The sequence below is a fragment of the Anas platyrhynchos genome, chromosome 1 (assembly GCF_047663525.1).
Source record: "Anas platyrhynchos isolate ZD024472 breed Pekin duck chromosome 1, IASCAAS_PekinDuck_T2T, whole genome shotgun sequence".
In the NCBI taxonomy this organism is placed as follows: domain Eukaryota; kingdom Metazoa; phylum Chordata; class Aves; order Anseriformes; family Anatidae; genus Anas; species Anas platyrhynchos.
In genome coordinates this window covers 192,622,154-192,643,524 of record NC_092587.1, presented here as the reverse complement: position 1 = coordinate 192,643,524, position 21,371 = coordinate 192,622,154, and the positions used below count along the sequence as shown (strand labels likewise).

The window sequence follows — 21,371 nt, the reverse complement described above, 5'->3', positions numbered from 1 at the left end:
GGACAGGAGGCAATGGGCACAAACTGGCACACAGGGGGCTCCCTCTGAGCACCAGGCAGCACTTCTGTGCTGTGTGAGTGATGGAGCCCTGGCACAGGTTGCCCAGAGGCTGTGGGGTTTCCTCCTCCACCAGGCATCTCAACTGCTTTCTGAGAAGTGGAAGAACTTGACCTAGAAACTGCTGGGTAAAATCTGTTGACCTAGTTTTGGCAGGGAGGCTAATGTAGGTTGCAGCTTTCCATTACTCCCCACTGTGATGGTTGCGGTTGCCCTGATGGGTAATGCTCTACATTCGAGCAGTTACACTAGTAACTAACTGATTGTGGACTAGCTGACCATGCTCACACTTCTTCCTGTGACCAGCTCCTTCTTTGAAAGCATATTCCAAAGCTTTCACTGGGAAAGCTCAAGAGCTGTGTCTATTGGCAGTGCTGATACAGTAAATGTTCGGTAACCAGCAGGTCACAGGAGTCTTCCAGGAGGCAGCAGTCCTTCCACCCACCTGGCTCCCAGCTGCTGGTCCCATGGCTCGTGCTGCCAGATGTCAGTCCTCCATGTCCACCACGTGGCTTGAGCTGGTGGTGAGCATTGACTAGGAAGCAGAGCTCTCTTCAAGCTGAAGACAGCATGTGGTCCTAGTATCCTAGAACTTGCCAAAGCTTTCTGTGCTTGTGTACTTTCGCGTAGTGTATGGACCTCGTCAGAACAAAGATCTCTTCCTTTCAGGTCTGTGTAGTTTGACTTAACCAATGCTTTACTCTTTCCACAGAAAGAGAAATGAGAAATACTGGATACTTATGGAGAATACAGCATTAGTTAGGATTGTGATTTGGCCAGTGGACAATAGCTTCAATTGTCAGTGAAAAATCAAGCCTTTAGCAAAGATTGTCAAGTATGCAACAATAGTAGTAAGAAAGTACCCCCTTAGTACAGACACTTGCTGGTTTTCTATTTTTATGAACCCCATCTTCCTCAGTTTTTCTTCTAAAACTTCAGAAGTACCCTTCAACTGATTGCTGGCCAGGTGCAACACCATGGTTTCCAAGCTGCTTGAAACTTTCCATGGATGTAAGGTCAGAGCAAATAATAGACAAATTCTTTAAGTATCAGAGTGAGATTATATTCCCCACTGGTCTTCTAAACAGATGCTTAAGAACTTCCTGAACTTAGTCCCTTTTATTCCTTTGATTTTTGGAGTTACTGGATTTGACATTTTGAGGTATAGTGATGATCTGGCACTGAAGGATAAGGCTCATCTTTGTTCAAAATGCCTTACAGTGACACAAACACTAAATTCTAATTCAGGCCCACGCTTAGACACTTGTAGGGTCACCACAAGGAATTTGCTATGTACTCTGTGAGAACAGTCAAATGCAGACCTAAATTCATTTAAGTTTCCTGTCTTTAAGACTGCCATCTCTGTCACGCACGTCAGGGTTTGCTGGTTTGCTCTGAATGGCTGAGTGTCATAAAGAGAACATGTTTATATTCTCCCCAGGTCTGTTTTCATTCCTATCCGCTTTTGTAGACACTTACCTGTATTCTACTTATTTTGCTTTTGGCAATACTTGATTTATAAGAAATTGTCATCTTGTTGCTTGTATCTTTTTCAATAAACCATGTTAAGAATGCTAGGTCTTCAGGGCAAAAATAGAGAGTGGCATGAGACTGTAAGAGCTTTAACAGTCTCTGAACATGAAGGAAGAGGTATGGAAGCAAGTTTACAAAGGGATACAAGATCGTGTTACTCTGATAAATAGACTTTTTTTTTTTTAATAAATAAATACCTCATTCCTGTATTTCTGGACTGCCTTAAAGCCTTTGATACAGAGGCCCCATCAAAAAATTAATCTAGAAAGGTTATGAATTGGTACCAGAGTACAGGCTGAGGGAGTGCTGCATAGAAGAAAATGACATTTGGAAGGAATGCAGAATGCTGAAGTCCTGAGATTTGGTCATATGGCTGAGCTTGAATCATTTTTTGTTACTTGGGAAGGGCAAAAGTAACATTCATGATCTCTGACCAAAGGTTCTAGCCCTGTTCTGCAGCTAGTGGATGACTTCAAGATTGCATTAGTAAGTGTAGGAAGTTTTATTAGGGAATTGCAAAAATGTGATTTTTAAGAATTAAAAGTGAGCATTTAAGTAGTGTGAAAGAACTGTAATCGATGTCTGGTGATGGTATTAAACTACGACACTGTAAATGCAGTTCTGTGATGTGTCACCAGAGGGATACCTCATAAAAAGAACTATGAACCACATTGCTCAGGGATCAGTACTGTTAAAAAACAATAAAACAAAGCAAACAAAATAACAACTATAGAGTCCTGTTGAGTGAATGGACAATAAACAGGTGAATCATCTTTACCAGATAAACTCTAGTTTAGTTCAGGAATGGAAAGATGCCAACGACAGTGTAAGTATACCTAGAGAAGGGGAAAGTAGCATTTATGCTAAAAGGTTTGTTACATAAAATAAGTATGGGCAGATGATAGACTTATGAAGGAATTTAGATAAACTAATCACTGGGGCAGGGGAGAGACTTCCATAAGGAAATTGTGTAATGTATCTTATAATAGGGATTATGGCCCAGTTACCTGGGATGGTGGTAGACTTCTGTTATGTTTGCCTAAAAATTCCAGACTGCTGTACCAAATCCTTTGAAATACTCTTTCCTTGCAAAAATAAGAAGTGATAATGATCAATTAACGTAATCAAGGTTACCGGATGCTAAGTTACTCTTTCAGTTATTACATACAGTTGACCCCTCTAGAGTATAGCTAAATTCAAATCCACTGCTTGTTCCACCCCTGTTGAACAACCTCTGGGACTGAGACCTAAGTAAATACTTGGTTGAGTTATGGAGTATTGAAAAACTGTCCTATTCATTCCCCTTCCAAGTCACATACATCATTTATTGTTGGAAAGCAAATGCAACGTTATAGGTAAGACTTACCAATTGTACCTCACTTTGTCTAGTATCCAAATACCTCGAAGGAAGTGAAGTTTTATATTTGCACTGATGCCTCTGAAACTTTAAGCAAATAATTTTTGCTTTATTGTAGTAGTGAAATTACAAAATGGACTACATGTGATTGGGCTGGACAAAAATGTCATGGTTCCAGTATTCTATCATTTAAAAGTCTATACAGTGAATATATCTTACTCAATTGTTATGACTGTGGAAATGCTAATAAGTTTTCTATAATTTTTTATAAAAATAAAATCCAACTGAGATTTATATAGTAACTTCAAAGATTTCACTTTATTTATTCATCTGTACAACAGAGGTGAGACAATCCCATTAATGGAGTTGAATTTAATTCTCTTAATTTCCACAAAGTAAAGAATGGCAGAGTGATAACAATTGTTTTCAAACTATTCAAGTTAAAAAAAAAAAACAAAAAAACAAAAAAACACACACCCCAAACAAGGCAATTAATTAAAAAAGAAAATAATCACAGAAGTTACTTCAAGTCACTCCTCTGCTATATCACAATAAAAAACAAAACAAAACAGCCATACAACCCCCACTTCAAGTATGGCTGGTACTACTCATAAACCATGGCTTGCTGGACTTGATTGTGCCTCAGACAAAAGCTTTAGTACTCCATATAATAAAAGAAAAGAAAATCCATCCACCCATTTTAGCATGGTTAGCAAGTGTAAGAATCAATGTTGTTTGAAAAAAAAAAAAAAAAAAAATCAGTCTGTGCCAGAGCTGTAGTTCTACTTCCCCAGTGTTGTTGTAACCCTGACCACCAACAGCTCCCTTCATGACCTTCTTCAGGTATCACCACCTCCCTTCCGGGCACTGCACGATGGATGTGTGTGTTCCAGCAGTGACCAGGGCAGCAAAGTCCCACTGCACCAACCCTGATCTCCAGGGAGAGGTCTACAAATGGAGCCTGAACAGGACCCAACAATTTGTTGGTGCTGTAGAAGAGATGCAGAAGTGTTTCTTGATACTCATTCTACTTTTCCTTACACAAGTGTAAATCAGGAGCCCATCTACTGAAGGGGGCAGTTTTACCTCAGTGTAAATACAAAAGTAATATGGAAACAGCATCAGCTGTCTTGTGCGTGACTTCCAGCGTAACCTGGAACTTCATTCAGAGCTTTCTGGGAGATGTGCTGCTGCCTTCCATGCAGTTTTGACCAGGCAGCTGTACATGGGTTCAGCAGTACCAAATTCAGCAAATAGTTCTAAAAATGCAGATTATATTCTTCTAAAATAATATCCTACAGATTTTCCATTTCTGTGTGATTTCCAATGCTTATCAAATGCTAAAACATTGTATGCAGCTCTCTTATAATAACAAAAAACCTACAAGTGACATGATTGCTACATTTAACTTAAAAAACAATCTTAGCAAGAATTCTTGCATTTAAGATGGGAACAATTCTGAGTTAATCTTCAGAACAACACTAGGACATGCTATAAAGAAGAAGCTATAGATTGCATAGTCTTTTTAAAAATTATTATTAATAATAAGGATCCATTCATAAAAAGGGGTTGTGAACAGGTATCCAGTCTGTCTGTTGTTCCTGCAGCTAGTTTCATTGTGTAGCCTGTTAAGTGAAGTCTCTACAGGTCACTGTAAGCTAATGACTGAAGTTTAAATTCTTATCGCTTTTTATACAACTAGCAAACCATGTCCCTTTACTATCCTAGTAAAAATTAACCAAATTGTTCAAAACCCCAATTTTCCAAATTAAAGGTCACATCAAATTTCAAAATAAATACAATTTAATGTAAAACACTAGGAAAAAATATTTTACTTGCCTATTCCTGGTCTTAAAGGCAATCTGTCCTATTTAACCTACTATATCCATTATGGAACACAATGGATTTATTGGGCTATGTGAGAAATAGTTGAACTTGAAATGGCAATGATGTGATCTGCTGTGCTAGTAATTAGCCATTTCAGAGCCTTGTGTGTGTACCTGCAAACAACTCAATATGTGTGTTTCTTTAAATTTGGTTACAAATACTGGAAAAAGAAAATACTTTCTCTAAAAAGTGCTGAGTTCCTCTTGTTGTTATCAAAACCAATGTAAGAAAATCAGGACACTTAGGGGATTCTCAACATTTTGCAGGATCAAACCCACAGTTTTAGAGATGGCGATCATGTTTATGAAATAAACTCTTTCCAGAAGTAAGTTAAGACAGGTGTGATAGGACGGGCTTCCATTACTGTCTTCCCTGAAGTCTCTTTAAATGATGGCATCGTGTTCATCACTGTAATAGAAACACAATAATTAATGTTCTACAGTACAAGCATCAGTCAACGTAAGAAACAGCCAAGCAGTTGCTGCTAAGAAGGATATTCTGTGAACAAAGGCCATCTTGCTGAGAAGGCCTAAGTACATATTAGTCTGGAGTTAGAGGCCTCTCTGAGCCAAGTCAGAATCTGAATGGACTTGATGATCCTTAGGGGTCCCTTCCAACTCAGGATATTCTATGATTCTATGATTCTATAATTGTGTCAACACTCCTCAAGTCTTATTTACTTGAATGAAATATGGAAGTATTAATAGTTCCAGATCAGGATAAAAATGCCCAGTGAACAACTATCTTACCTGTAACCAGCCATAACAGCTAATCAAAAACAGCTTACAAGGTCAGCTTTAAGTTCCTTTGTTTTAAAGATACTGTTCATCTGAATTCTACAATACCTATTCAAACACTACTGTGGGTAAACATGCACAGTGGGGACTTCTGCTGGGTGTTAATGGCAAATGAGGTAGTCCTGCAGCTCTACAACAATTAATTTTTGTTAATCACTTGAAGCTGATAAGCCAATAGGGTTCAATCAAAATTAATTAATTCGTTCATTGCAAAAGAAGTGAGATACAATGTGAAGTCTGTACAGAAATGTGTTTTGCTCTGAGAAGTGAATGCCGTACAGGAGAGGAAAGAAGTAGCTCAACAAGGACAAATCATGCCCAAGACAAGAACACCCCCAACCTCCTTTCACAAGTCAGCTTCCTGGATGAAACTAGTTGTCATACACTTAATTTAAACTACCTGGGAAAACACCTAGAGAAAACGTTTACAATTGTGGTTTTCCATTTGTAGGCTTTATGCTGTCAGGCAACTTCTACAGGATCTAAAAGTAAAGCAAGCTGGCTATCAGCAGGTTTGTATCTGCTCTGTTGGACTTATGCTACACAGGGGAAGAGTCAGTGGACTGCAGCTTGCAGAAAGCTGAAAGTCACTGGTGCACATGAAATGAACAAGTGACCTTAGGTAGGATCCAGCCCATACTTTTTGACGTACACTTCTCTATCGGAGGCTCTTATCTGCCGTCATAGTGGATGAATACAAACATGCACAGGTAGGTTGACTCATCTAGCAGATTTTAAGTGCCCACTTCAGGGTAATAGGAATGATTTGATAGATGCAGATGCTTATATTCTGTTAGAATGAATTCTATCTCATTCCACAGACTTGTGAAGCGTACTTAAAATCACATTCAGCGCATACAATTTTATCGACAGGTTTCTGGAGATCAGAACATGATAACACAAAAATACAGGTTAGAAATCAACCAGCTGTCCTGGCTATATTGTGAAATGAGGCAATGTATTCATATTCATGTATTGACAACAATCAAACATTGTGCTTTAAAAACAAGAATAATGGCACTATTGCAGTTGCACATTTTCTGTGATAAACAAGTTAATTGCTTCAACAGTGGTGGCTTAAGAAAGTGGAATATTAAATGTCTGGGGTGGTGGTGGGGTGGTGAAGGTAAATCATTTAAAAAAGTGTCAGGAAGAATCAGAAGTCCAGCAAATATAGCAAACATCTCAAAAATATCATTGTAAACAACACAGGGAGCAGAAGCTGGCAGAAGTATTTACAGTGCTAGCAAATCATTAGGATGAAAGTACGCATGCATTTCTTACATATATGTATATATCCTTAAAATAAAATTAAAAAAATAAATATATATATATATATAAAAGATGACAGGGAAAAAACACACATAAGAGTCATAAATTGACTAGAAACAACTTCTCTGAAACTTACATGGTTCTGTACTGAATGCCTCTTCTGGAGTGGTATGTTTTGCAACCAATGTAGAGAATGATTAGGACACCAAGCGTCAGCACAATGCCACCTACAAAACTGCCCACGTCAAATCTGGATGTTTTTTTGTCTATGACAGTCTCAGATTTTGATGTGGCTGAAAGAAGAAAACAAAAGTCACTTTTTACAAATTTTGTTTCAAGGGACTCCTTTGTCTCCTGCATTCCCCAGATGACTGACATGTCATATAAAGACCCAGTTGGACAAATTTAACGTAGGCCAACTGGCAAGGTACCAGCCAAGCACACTGAAACCTAGAGCTAAGTTTTTAAGTGCCAAATTCTGGTGACACAGAAGCAGCTGGTCCAACTGCTTCCTCTCTCTGAAAGACTGATTGCCACTTCTCTCCCAGCTCTCTCTTCCCCTGCTTTTTCCTCCTTCCATGCATGCAGCTCCTGCCCTTCTTACACACCAGTTCTAGTGTTTTTCAGGCTCTGTAATTTAACTTGCTAAGTTTGTCCTGAAATTACCCAGCAGAAAAGGAAGTTGGTTTTAGTCAGAGGAACATACCGGGTCAGCCTACAGAAGGACCAGCAAACACCAACTCATTCAGCATAGTTAACTGGTGGGAGTAAAATATTTTAGTGGTGATGAACGGATTGTTTTACCATGTCTCATGGGTATGCATCCTACATGAGATTCCCTTGAAGATCAAATATTGGCATACATATCATGACCTTCAATAAGCCCTAGTAGTTTCCATGTGAAAACTGATTTTATTTGCCACCAAAATACCCATTTTGTACCAGTTTGTTTTCAGTAGAAGGAGCATTACATGGCTAACAAAGATATGCTGACAGCTCCACCTACCCAATAATGATTCACTCGTAAGGCAACAGTGAACTCTACAGGTACTGTTTTTGTATTCATGGGTACTGTAAAACTGAATTTTGCAACTTTCACATGAAGTGTAACTCATTCATAGTCATACCCTGTCCTCCATTAGGGATAAAATTTGTTACATTACTACAAATGGGGCCAACAGAGCTCAGTCTCTCTACCAAGCCAGCAGGCATATTTTGAGCCACAGGTTGGCTGCGAGGGATGAAGTAGTAGAGATGAGTTTGTGTAAACTGTAGAAGAGAGAATACAAGAAATACAGAATTTGCACTCAGAAGCCTAGTGCAAAGCCTCATAAAAAACAGGCTTTCTCCTAACATCACTAGTCTCCTCACTGTGATGCTGGTTCAGACTAATTGCATTGCTTCTTCTTAAATACATCAGGTCACTCAGGGTAAGTTTTATTGAGTACATGGTGTGTTCAGAGGAACATTGCTGTGACCAGCTAAATAAAATGTCACTCTTGCTTTTCAGCATGCAAATATATTATTTCTTTGTGACACTACTGCAAAACTAACAGCTCCAGAATTGTGCAACATGTCAACACGTATACAAACCTTCAAGAGCTTCTTGAGGTGTGAGCTCACCTGTTACAGAAGTGAGAGGAATCTTGGAAGTGGTCACCGTAATATTGAGATGTGAAGATGTGGCTGATGAAGTTGTAGTTGAAGTTGTTGTCCGGCTGGTACTGGATGTCTGAGTAGTCACAGTGGTGGACATCGTGGTGTTGGTGGGCTGGCTGGCATTGGCAGGTGCACCTGGAAATTGTTATTTTTGATATCACTCAGAAAAATATATAAAAATAACTGTATACGCATTGAATTACACACCATTTGTCACACCCACATAAAATGACAGGGTAACAATGAAACAATCATTCCATGTATATCCAGGCTTGTACACAGACCCTTCACTTACACACTTCCTTTAGAAAGGCCTAACTCCCAGTTTGCAGGGCTCAAGGTCAGGAATGGTTTTAAGGAAAAGCTGTAAATAAAACCTGGATAATATCCAATAACTTTTAAAAGCATCAGATCTTTTGGGTAACGCTATTCAATTCCATAGAATCGCTCCTAACTTAGAATATTTCAAAAATGTCATAAAATTCTGAATCAAGAAATAATTTTCCAATTTTCCAGGTAACTAAGCTTTTCTGTAAGAGCAGATTTTGCATGGAAACACCAAATTTTATCAATGATTTAATCTTTAATTTAGTTCTGATTAAAAGACTGGCTTTACTAAGGCTGCCTGTATTTTAAACTTAGCAGAGAGAATTCCATATGTATGTTAAAACTTAAGGCTCAAAATGTATGTAGGTTGAAATTTAAAGTTCAAAAGGTTTTCCACAGATGGTAAAAGTTCAACTAAATTAACTCTGGTAGCTTGTATCACTTACTTAATAGCAGCCTATATTGCCATGGTTAAAACAGAGGACTGGAATGCTGTTTCACAAGTTTGGCTGACACTTAATGTCTTTAACTTTTATTCTGCTTTTACCTAATATTTCCCCTTCCTATTTCACCTAAAGCAGTAATGAACTGTTCAGAACAAAATTACCAGGAGGCAAAATGCAAGAGTAATAATAGAGGAGGTCGATATTTATAGCAAAATCATTAGAACCTTGATAGAAGGCAGAATAATCTTAAGAATAATTACTTACTTTTCTAAGAAGGAAGAAACAAGAAACATGAGCCTCTTCTGTAACTAAAATTTCTCTAAGCAGACAACATGAGGAAATAGCTTTTATGTATGAAGGAATTTTAAGGGGAAAAAACTCCATTTGCACTGTCTACTGCTGTATTATTTCTACAACCTCATACAATCTGGATTCATTTTCATTACCGGAATTCAAATGGCCAATGACACCTGTGTATTCTTGAAATTGTCTAATAGTAGAACACTTGAATAAAGGTAGTTTCATCTCAAATCCACTGTAAACCTGATATTCAGTTTTACAGCATCTGAAATGTTTCTCAACAATGAAACACTGAGACAATGTAAGCATTCAGAAAGGCAAAGCATCATGTACGCCTGTTCATTTAACGTTAAAACTACTGAAACAGCCCAACACAATCCCCACAGTAAATGTTATTTATTTTCTTGTCCTTTGATGTTATTATTGTATTTTGCCATGACCCTGGGAAACACTTTTGAAATAAATATTAATTGAGATGGAACATATGAAGTACCACACTTACGTGCTTACCTTGTTACAATTAGGAAATTCAGTTCCTCTATGAAGCATGTGTAAAATACATCAGATAAAATTCAGGGCACATTTTAATACTGGCAGGCAAGCTCCCCAAATGTACAATGATATATAAATATCAAATGGTTCCTCATTGTAAGAAATAAGTAAGATATGGACGTCTATATGGAAACCATCTACAGTCATAGGAGATGAAATCACACCTGGCCACTACATTCTTAATATAAAGAGACACCTACAGTGAAGAAAGTCTAATCTGAATGCAAGTGTCAATCAATAACAATTTGGGTTTTTTGAGACACGATTTCTGAGTGTCAAACTGGCTCGTGTTTCTGAGTAACATAATGGCTCATATGGCTAGATGAGGCTCTTGGCAATCTGCTCCAGTGGGTGGCATCCCTGCCCATGGCAGGGGGTTGGAACTGGGTGATTTTAAGGTCCATTCTACCACAAGCTAATCTATGATTCTGTGATAATAGTTCCAGGTGTATCATTATTGAATGCTATTACACAAAGATGGTACTTATTCCATGCGCATTAAATTACCCTAAAGAAAACAAGAGGCAGTGCAAAAAACATCCAAACAGCTATCATGAGGAAGTTTAGCAAGTTTGCATATTACCTTCTCCCCCTTTCTTATTCATGATCGTTTTTCCTTACTTTATCAAGATTACAGAACTTGGTGATGTAACTTCTATATTAAAAGTAAAGCCTAGTTAACCTTCTACAGATTTATCTTTCACGATGTATTTAGTGCCAGTCACTTCAGAACATCAGTGGGAGGCCTTCAGAGGCACGTGGGGAATTTGGGAAGCTGATATGAATTGGACACCAATCTGTTCTGCTTTGTCTTTGAGAAATCTTAGCCATGCTATTTTACCAACAGAGGTAAGATGAAAGAACATTCACTAAGAACATCTGTCCTTTTATCTTTTATTTCCCTAATTACTTTTCCCCCCAGAAGACCAGCTGGGCTTAATTGAACATGCTAAATAAACCCAGGCTGCATGAGTTAATTTTTATTATTTAAAAAGGATGCATGCCAGTAATATAGTTCAGGTTTACGAAGCTTTATTTTAAGAGACAGGTATTTTACTTTGTAAGCTACCTGTGTTTAAAGAAGTTATCTTATATGCATCCATCAAACTATCCGTACAGTGTGTAATTCTTAGCACCACGCAATACACCATGTGTATTCTAACTCAACAGGGAAGAGCACAACTAACTGCTCAAACTGCATAAACATTGTGCTAACACACAGAATAATTATTACTGATTATCATAAAATAAGTATTTCCTTCCACAGAAGATGTTTTTTCTGAAGAATGAGATTTTCACTGCTGCCATGGAAAAAAAAAACACAAACAAAACAAAAGAACAAAGCAAAGACTAAGCAAAAATCTCTGAAGTTTCTAACAAACAAACAAAAAGACAAAAACATTGAAGGATGTGAATTGTAAACCAGGTGAAGCAAGACATGGCTGTCTGTTAGGTTGGTACTGTGCCTAATAGTGCAGGGCTCAGGACTCCTTTTACTATTATTATCTATACATAATAAACCTCAAACCTCTGCAAAAAGCCCACAGTCAGAGCTGGCGTGCAGGGTGGATTAAACACCTGTGTTTAACATTGGCTTTGCACATGGGGAAGGCCCTAAGGCAACAAAGGGATTACAAAAATCTCTCCTCTCCACTTTCCAAGCTAGGCATGCTTAAACTGGTACATTGCAGGCGATGGAATGAGAAACTTCCTTGCTACACAAAGCTCTTTGCAAAGATTATTTTTTCCCTGATGAGTATTTTATTCTTAAATGAATTGCAAACAAATCATGGTAGCTCAGAGGTCATCTGGAGACTGCGGATGCACAAAGTGAGAGTTGTACTGGAAATGCAGTGATTTAGCTGGGACCTTATGATCAGCATAAAACTCTACAAATACACAAGGTATTTTAGAGTAGGCACAACATTTCTGCCCTACTTTCACCTGGCTGTTAGCACAAAGGGGACTTGGTGTATGCACAAAACTAGCTTTTCTTTTCTTCTCTCAGATACAACCTTTTATCTGTGCATCACAGACTGAATGACTGCATAACATTAATTCTTGCCCAGTCTTTACCGATGTGGTGAAATATGCCTGCTCAAGCTCTTCCAGAAAAACATTTTCTTAATTTCCATTTTTAATAATCTCACATTAACATAGGCAAAGGTTGGAATACTGCAAATCCAAGTGGATGAACTGCTTGTGTCTCACGTTAAACATCTGCTTTCAAACTCTAGTAATTGATCTAATAAAGTTTCTCATTTCTACAAATATGTGTTTTGTAAACACATTGTGTTGGAGCACCAGAACTGCAACAGTGTTGAGAAATTATTTTTACCTACAGTTCTTTTGCCAAGGTGTGAAGGTAAGATGGTAGTGCTAGAACAGTACAAAAATACTGTGACAGACTGTCCCCGATCTGCTGCTCATGTCTAGCTTGAATTCCAGTGTTTCGTGCTATGAGCTCTACGAAGACTAGTTTCTATTTGTATAAGATGCCATGAGTCTTAACTAAAAGGAAACAGAGCCTTAAAACTCAAGTCCCAGTGCCTTCATTATGCCCTAACTCTATTTACTATAAAATATCATAAGCAGATATGTGCTGTTTACATAACAACACACTCAGTTTTACTACATGAAAATGGAGGAAGTTTGCTTGGAGACAAAGAATAAGCATTAAAAAAGAGCATTCCTTTCAACTCTTCCCTGAAACTTTATTTTTTGATTCCTGTTACTCTGTGGCACTGCAACTGTCATGGCTTCTACCCACAAAGCATGCAATCTAAACTTTAAAAATAGTATAGTTTCATCTTAGACTTGTTTTACATGCTGGCTCCCAGTCTTCTGAAATTATAATGCCTCTCTCAAATACCCACTTTTGATGGATATTCCTTTGAAATTTGGTATGGTTTGGGGATAGTTTTGGAGCTATCTTCTAGATGCATAGGAAAGGCCAGATGAACAAACACATACCTGTTGTATTTGATGTAGAAGTAGGTTGTGTGGATGGTATAGGAGAGAGCCTGGATGAATTGCCGTTATTCTCTTCAAGGACAAAAGAAAACAAGAAAAGAAATATCATTCATTTTCATTTTTAACTTACTGTAATTAGGGTACTCACATCACAATGCTCTCCTTTACGTTTGCAGGCTCTGAGTGGGAACAGAGCAGAGTGCATTCCACCTCAAACCAGATTGTTTTTTTCCCTCTAACGAATGCTTACAGACTTCAGAGCGACTTCAGAGCAGCAAGAACATATTTACATTGTATGTACAGCAGTTCTCAAATACTCTGCGATCTGAATTCTTTGCATCTCATTCTCTTTGCTCTCTTCCATTTTCACATTATGGTCTAATCCAGCTTTTGTATCTGCCATGTTGTCACTGACTCTCTTGACCTACTCAGGTGTTGTGTCTTCTCTAGCTTTTATTAATCTGTTTCAGTTCCTTTTCCTGTCCTCCAATCTTTTATTTCATTTTGTTTCATCTCTATTACAAACTGGGCTCATATTGGAACATATTGTAGTTGTGTTACACAGGGATGGACTGACGCTCAGTGAATCAGCCTTCTGTGAGCTTACGCGGTCTCTGCACAAAAAGGCTCCTGTGAATGCACCTATTTCAACAGACTTTTAAAACATAAACTGCTTCAGTTTTAATGTTTTTCTCCTTCCCTCCTTTTTTTCCACTTCTGCTTTTCCAGTTCTCTTTTTTCTCCTTCCAACTCACGCTACTTCAGTTTCTCAGGCACCCTAACACTCTCTCTTCAGTCCTCATTCCTGTGTCCCTCTTCAAAATTAGTCAAAAGGTTAATGGTCTCTCCCACCTAGCAATGATTTTCTGGGCTGTTCTTGAACTCCCATTCCTGAGAGTGTCACTGCTCATACATCCCTCCCTCCGGTTCTGCACTGTTGCCTATGTCTGTTCCATGATTACTGTTTTCTCTGAAGTAACTGGTTTCTTACAGCACCCCCCACATTGCAAGTGTTATGTAACTAGCAGCAGCTCTGTGGCTTTTCATCACGGCTGGAAAATACAGAAAATAATAGTAACAAGAGCAACTGCCATCAGAATCAAGCAACAGGAATAACTCTTTTGAAAGGATCTCCTGTTCTTAACACCAAAGAAGTCTGCTTTAGAACAGTTTTGTCAACCCTCTTTGCAATTGCACACATTATGAGTGTGTTCAGGTTTACGAGCACCAATTTATACATTTGTATCATCTACCAAAATGGAGGAGGAAAAAAAAAAGAAAAGAAAAAAGTAGAGAATGATTTCATTGCTTTTTCCTTGTTACAATCATAGCCAACTAGCCCCAATGTTAAGTACTAAACCCACAACTTGTATACTGAGGTATCTGGGATTCTAGGTTGCAGATTTAATTGCCTTTGAGAACCAGTCTATGATTGTACCATTACGAACACATTCTTTCTTGTATATGTTGATTTTTCTATCAGTATAAGCCATGGATATGCCTGGGGCTAAACCTTTCCCACACTGGCCCAACACTGAAGCCAGAACACAGCTTTGGGTTTTCCCCAGGTTTTGAGTGCTTGCTTCTGCAACCTTGGGAACACATCTGGATGTGGACTGCATGCTCATACAGGTGAAAAGAAGCCGTGTAGATTACCTAGAATTTGCGTGTGAGTCAGTGATGCAATTAATACAATGACAAAGTGAGTCAACGAGCAGAGTATTGGCTATTCATCTCACTTGTTAGCCAACAGCAAATGAGACAAGCAAAGGAATACAGAGTAAAAACAACCCAAGGAAAAATCCCTTTTGCATGGGTGGCTTAAACATCATACATTGCTTAAAGCCATGCACCTTAATGCAGAAAAATGAGATCACGCTATGAAATAAACACATGCTTTAGCAACAAGCTCAAGCACAGTGGACCCAGAATCCGCTTTGATGTTAAAAAAAATTAAATGAGCAAATGCCTTGCCTTTTTCTCAGCAGAACTGATGTCAACAGCCTAGAAGAATGCTTGACCTGGTTCTCCTCTTTTTAACTGTAAATTGGTGTTGGCAGATATTTCTAGTTCTGCGCATACAATTTTCCCACTTAATTTCAACTCTCTCTGGTAAGGAGTAACATCCTGTTGCTCTGGGGTACCTAAGACCATGAGAACTGACTTTTAGTTGTCCTGGAATGGATGTGACTATCAGACTACCTCCCTCCTGCCCAACAGCTGTTCATGAATCAATAAAGGATCACCTATTACAAGGCAGTTTCAGACATACAGTGATGCATATTTTCTCAATGCTACTGAAAAGTAGAAACAGAAGTGCCAGGAGTATTACCTTGCTCCGTAGAGTGTGAAGTCTCATTAAGGGTTGCATTACTGATGGCTGTGTTTGTCCCTCCATTGGTATCTTCAACTTAAAAACAAACAAACAAACAAAAAAAGGTGGTTTAGTTTAAGTGTTTTATTACCATGAAGAGAAAAAAAAGAAATTAGTATGTAGTATAGCAACTGTTGTTTGCTTTGGGCATCTACACGACTAAACTACTGTGGACGATATAAACGAACAGTACCACAACAGCTTGCTCTTAGCACGTTAAAAATGACAGCCGCACTACCCAACCATAAAATCAGCTGGAACTCCTTCCCATCCTCAGTTTTATCTTCCCCATCATCATCATCCCAAGTTCTCTTCTTCCTTGAGATGCAAGGAGACCGAAAGAAGCAAGAGGTAGAAAGTCAGGCACCTTTCTTCAGTAACAACACATGATCTGCATCGCCTACAGCAGAAGGAAGAGAACTTCTCAGGTAAACCTTCTCCTCTAAAGACTGTAAGGCTTTTGTCTGCAGATGAGTGCTTGCTCTGCCCCTGCGTGGACAGCATGGTGAGATAACTCCACTACGAAGCTGCGTTGCTGAGTTTGGTACTAACAGCATGTTAATGAGTGTTTGTAAGGTTAGGAGTGGGAGAGAGACGGATCACATTTGCCAGTGAAATATCATCATACCCTGAAGACTGAGGCCTGTTTAGTCTGTCCTCAGGCCTGGTCCTACACACAAGTAGCAAGATTAAAACACAAACCACGCAGAAGGCAGTGCCTGGCATTCCCACACTCGCAAGAGGACCAGCTGCAGATCCTGCCTTTGCACAGGGGTGTCTAGTTTTGATGACTTCAGACAATCTCATGTTACAAGCAAGCAAATAACTGGAACTAAATATCCCAGAAATAGGGCATTTCGTAGTAGTTACAAAACCTTTGTCAAGAAACAACTCAGAACAGTAAAGTTGGTGAGTACAAGTAATAAACTACTCATTGTATCTTATCACCGTGGCAGCAAGACTGAGGGCAGCGTTGCAAGATGCATTAGAATATTTAATTACAAAGTTTAGGGAAAAACACCATGCAGCCCCCTGGTTTTATGGAAGACAGGTAAGCTAAGCTTTGCCAGGAAGGTCCCAATCCTGCAGAACGTGACCCCTACCAGAGCCAGGGCCCTCACATACCAAGACATCTTCATACGGGGTACTGCAGAAGCACAGACCACACTGGAACACGTGGCAGTGAATGGGACAGGTGAGAAAAAGCTGAAAACACCACCATGTCTGAACTGTTCTGTATCCCCAAACCGTGGTTTTGGGATCAGAGCTGTGTGTATCACCCTGGGGGGGCAGGAGACTTCACCCAGGGGGACTGGAAGGACATCCAGTGTTACAGCCAAGGGAAAAGCAGCACGTCCTTCTGCACAGTGATGGCTCCAATGACAGTCAGCAGCTCTCATTCATGACAACAGACTGCACTGTGCAACTGGTCCAAAGCAGAGCAACAAGGGTTTCTGGGGTCACCAGGAGCAGAACTGCAAGGGTTAGATGGCTTGAGAGACTCACATGCACATGCATTTGCTTGAGGACAGGAAGGAAGGGGGAAGATAGCTAGCAGACAGCTGCAGCGTGGAAGACTACACACACGCAGAGATAAAGCTCGCTGGGTCACAGGATTAGCTGCAATGTTGGGGCTAGAAATCTTGGGTACAGAAAATCTGCCGATACTTGCTTCTACCACGATCCAAAGGAGAAAAAAGAGAAGTTCCTCACTTTTCATGACGTAACATAACTGAACCAAGGAAATACCCGATTTAAACAATGCACCAAACGCTCCAAATACCAGAAAAGGTCATGGAAAGGGGATCGGCAGCATTTTTGTCAGACAGCTCTGTGCTTTCCTCTCTTCAAGGTTGGGCACAGATGGAGCTACAAACATAACTGCTTGTGGCTGGCTGGGGCACAGCTGAAAGCGAGCGTGCTTCCTGTGAAACACACAGCACAGTTAGCTACAACAAGCACTTTCAGGGCCTCTCTGTGGTTTTGTTGGTATAATGCATAAGATGTCATGAGCTTGAGACAATTTGGATAAACAAACTTCCAAAAGGGCAAAATCACTCGAGTTCCTCTGGCTTTACGGCACGAATACAGCTTCCAGGAGTGGTGCTCGGACACGAGAACTGAACACAGCGGCAGATACAAGGTAAATGTGAAAATACACAAAAAAAAAAATTAAGTTGACTTTATTTTACCATATCCTGAAAAAAAAAAAAAATCAGCACAGTGGGTAACTCCCATTAACCCTTAATGTTAGAAATCTGCAGTCTCCAGCTGAGGCATGCACCAAATCACTGCTCTCTGTAGATAAAACCTGGTAGAAGACGCACACACGAATGGGTGGCATTGCTCATTCCATTCCCAGTACAGACAAAGGACAATCTGCCCACTCTGACACTCACATACATTTCTAAGGATTCACAGGCTTTCCATCCAGCCCAACCAAACCTAGTGCTGTACAAAGATGTTGGAATACAATTCACATTTTTTCTAAGCACAACTTCACTTTCATTTTGAGGACATTTTGAGTCATCTACTAAAGAGTGCCTGGGAACCTTTTCTTTTCACACTGGACACCAAGCAGGTAAGTAGGTGAGTTTTATGTCTAAACAGTTCCGCTTTTGTTAGTTTAAAAACGACAACAAAGTACAGAGGCACTGACAGAGCACGGTCTATCAGAAAAATCCTTGGCTTGCACAGTAGCCTCTAAGCAATCCAAATGGGTAAAAGTCAAGGTCCTGGACTGGTTAAAGCAGAAACATGAATGTGGCCAGCCCCCTGACAGTCCCTACCATTAGGATTCTCCTTCTTCCCAGTGGGAACAGAACAAACTCAAATTCTGGAAAGTAAAACAAGGACAACCCCCAGTCTCAAATCTATTGCAACATCAGCTAGGCAGTTTTGACAAACTATAAATCCAAACCGCTGGTGATATCCAGAAACTCCATATTTCTTTTCCCTTTAGCTCAACAAGGTCTTTTTCTGTCTAAGTGGTCTTGACCTAGCAAGGTTATTGCTTCAGCCTGTGACAACGATCAGGCAGGATTATCTCTGCAACTCTTTGGATGTGTTCTCATGTCTAACATTGTGAAGTTATCTCACAGTCTTGCAAAGGAAAGCATGTATACCGTTACATAGATGCTTAAAGAAACAGCAGGGACGAAAGTAACTGATTCTCAACCTCAGTCCATTTGAGACTGAAAAACACTTAAACCTATTGCTGCCACCCAAGGATCTAAGAGAAGAATGGAGATGCACTGAAATAAAAACGCCATGCCCATTTTCAGGTCTGGAGACTGCTGCTGCCACTCTTTTCTGGTGTCATGAGCAGTTTTGTTCACAAGTAAGCTCAGAGGAGATGCTGAAGATCTTTTCTGAATGAGTAGGAAGGGGGTGGGCTCCCTGCACAGGAGCATCAGTTCTCCGTACTCTGTAAGATGTCATGAAACCAACTGGATTTTTTATAATAATGGGGAGGAATTTTCTAGACCATACTATTTTGGTAAATGTTTCTTCCACTGACTTGACACACAGAAATAAACTTTCTAGCAGAGTAAAAGAACAGCATTATATTGAAATAACAAGTTTGCCCAACAGTCTTGACTGGAATGAGGACAAATCTACTGCCACCTTCTCATATCACACCAACCCTTGCTGAAACCAACACAGACCTCAGCAGGAGTTTCTGGAAGTTGCTGAATATGTGGGCAGAATAAAAAGATCCAGAAACAATTACAAAAAATACTGAACAACATAGCAAAGCATACCGTGTAAGTGCTGTTCTGTGACTAACCGAAAATGCAAGCTTAGGTGAATGATGCATTTTTCACTTTTGTCTGAACGTGAAATCTGTACTTCAACGTGTTATATTAAGGAACAGACCTAGACTACACGCATCAGAGCCTGACCCAAACGTAGCTGTTATTTAATCAAGTGTATCCATACATACTGATAAATAATAACTTCTCAGGGGCTCCCTGGCTCACCCTACAGCAGTCACCTCAATAGTGGTGACATTGAGCTGAACCTAGAAGGGCACAGTTTCTCTCACCAGGTCGTAAGTGGAACCTACGCAACAAACTCAAGTATAAAAGGACTAAAGTTAGCCTGCCTAAAGTTAGATGAGACCAACCCTGCCACAGGAGACAGCACTGACTGTATGTGGGGTTAAACCAGCATACAGAACCAGGAAGCAGCACAATAAAGGACAGATCAGGCCAATCTCCTATCTAATGAAATGGCAGTCTATCTTTGTGAAATGGAGGCCATAATCTCAGCAAAGCCGTAAACAGATTACAAGTAAGTTTCGGTTAAAAAAAAAAAGTGTAAAAAACAAATTTTATTTATTTATTTATTTAGGGCAAGAACGTTATTTTGTTCAAGTTAATTTTGGTACCCATCTGTCGGCTTACGTACTTCTGAAAACTGTGAAGCACTGCACGAGGCGTTTCAGTTTTTGGAAAAGGCGATGCTGGCAGCTCGGACTGTTGTCTCTCTCTTTTTATTCGAGTGCCTTCTGACAATTGCCGCCTGAATGCCGCCTTTCACCACCACAAAACAAGAAGCTGAGCGTTTAGGAGCGCCAGCCACCGGGCAGGGACGCACTGCTGCCGCGCGGGACAGAAACCCACCGAAACCCACCACCTGTCCCAAAAGCAAAGCCCAAACTCTCCCGAAGCCACCCAAAACCGCTCGCCACGATGTCACCGTGCCTCAGAGAGGGGCAGGACAGGGGGGCACCCTCCCAGCGCGGCGCAACACACCCGGGGCACCGCGACCCCCCCGGGCCACCCTGAGGCAGAGCGGGGCGCGGTACCCCCCGGCTTTCCCCAACCCATCCCCGCAGCCTCCAGCTCCCTGCTCCCGTCCTCCCGCGGATGCTACTCACAGGAACCGGGGGCGACAAGCAGCAGCAGCACGCAAGCAGCACAGCCCCAGAGCCACATGGCCGCGGAGAGAGCCGGAGGGCGGCAGCGGGCTCAGCACGCCAGGCGCTGCCGGGGCCGGGCCGGGGCGGGGCGGGGCGAGGGGCGGCGGCCATTACAGGGCGCCCCGCCCAGCCCTGCCTCAGCGCTGGGCATGGGAGCGGGTTGGGGGCTGTGGTGGTTTGGGGTTGGTGTGGGGGGTGCTGAGAGAGGAGCTGAGAGAGGAGAGGAAAGAGGGGAGTGGCCTTTTACGGTGCTAGAGTAATAGTGCTGTGAGTCTGTGAGTGGTAGGGGAAGCAGGAGCCGAGTGCTAGGAGTGCTACATGCGTGTCTTTCAGTTATTGATATAAATAAATGCCTTTTCTGTGTGTTGTTTTAATAACTCTCGAGTCTCAGTGGTGAACTTGGGTCTTCCTCTGCTGTTGGTAATGCCTGTCTCAATAATGTCTACTCGTCCGTCTTCTCCGCAGCTTACTGTGCTTCTTCCTAATGCGACTGCCTGGCTGCTCGCAGTGGGTAACAGGGTACAGGTCACCCATCGTACAGACAGATCGTGTTTAATGCAGTTCTGTAACCTGAGTGGAGGCCACAGAGCTATCCTAAAATTTCCCTACATACCTGGAAAAGTTTTACACATCGTTAACAGCAAAGCTACAAAATTGACTGCAAGGGCCATAAAGTAAAAGAACTGTTCATGTCTGCTACCATATATGTTTTCTTGCATGCTACTAACGTAAGGTTGGTGTCAGACACTGTAAAGGAAATTTATGAATGTGTTCTTAAGTATCAAAACAGCTAGAAAAGCCTTCATTAAAGGAAAAACAACTGTGTGCTGCTACAAATTGCATTCTAAAAAGCTGGAGAAAAATACTTTCAATGTGGGTGGTTGTAGCATCCTCATCAAGGTCACAGGAG

At 40.6% G+C, this 21,371-nt stretch overlaps 1 protein-coding gene across 2 annotated transcripts; it reads right to left on the bottom strand.

Annotated features, from left to right (window-relative positions):
- Positions 1-3,237: 3,237 nt before the first annotated feature.
- On the bottom strand, positions 3,238-20,578 carry TMEM123 (transmembrane protein 123). Of its 2 annotated transcripts, XM_027468025.3 has the most exons (6): positions 20,420-20,578; positions 15,493-15,570; positions 13,161-13,232; positions 8,527-8,697; positions 7,040-7,196; positions 3,238-5,242 (listed from the first exon to the last, which is right to left on the bottom strand). In XM_027468025.3, the coding sequence occupies exons 1-6, from the start codon at positions 20,475-20,477 to the stop codon at positions 5,218-5,220; spliced, it is 561 nt and encodes a 186-aa protein (XP_027323826.1). In that variant the 5' UTR covers positions 20,478-20,578; the 3' UTR covers positions 3,238-5,217. The 2 variants fall into 2 exon arrangements, with proteins under 2 accessions (XP_027323826.1, XP_027323830.1); XM_027468029.3 differs by lacking the exon at positions 13,161-13,232 and having other exon boundaries at positions 5,115-5,242.
- Between the last annotated feature and the right edge of the window lie 793 nt (positions 20,579-21,371).

Excerpts from the sequence above, each read along its gene's own strand:
- TMEM123 (XM_027468025.3), bottom strand. The coding sequence starts at position 20,477 with ATGTGGCTCTGGGGCTGTGCTGCTTGCGTGCTGCTGCTGCTTGTCGCC. Across the intron at positions 8,698-13,160 it reads TTCTACATCAAATACAACAG|GTGCACCTGCCAATGCCAGC; the intron begins GTATGTGTTTGT and ends AACAATTTCCAG. Across the intron at positions 7,197-8,526 it reads TCCTCTCACTTCTGTAACAG|CCACATCAAAATCTGAGACT; the intron begins GTGAGCTCACAC and ends TTCTTCTTTCAG.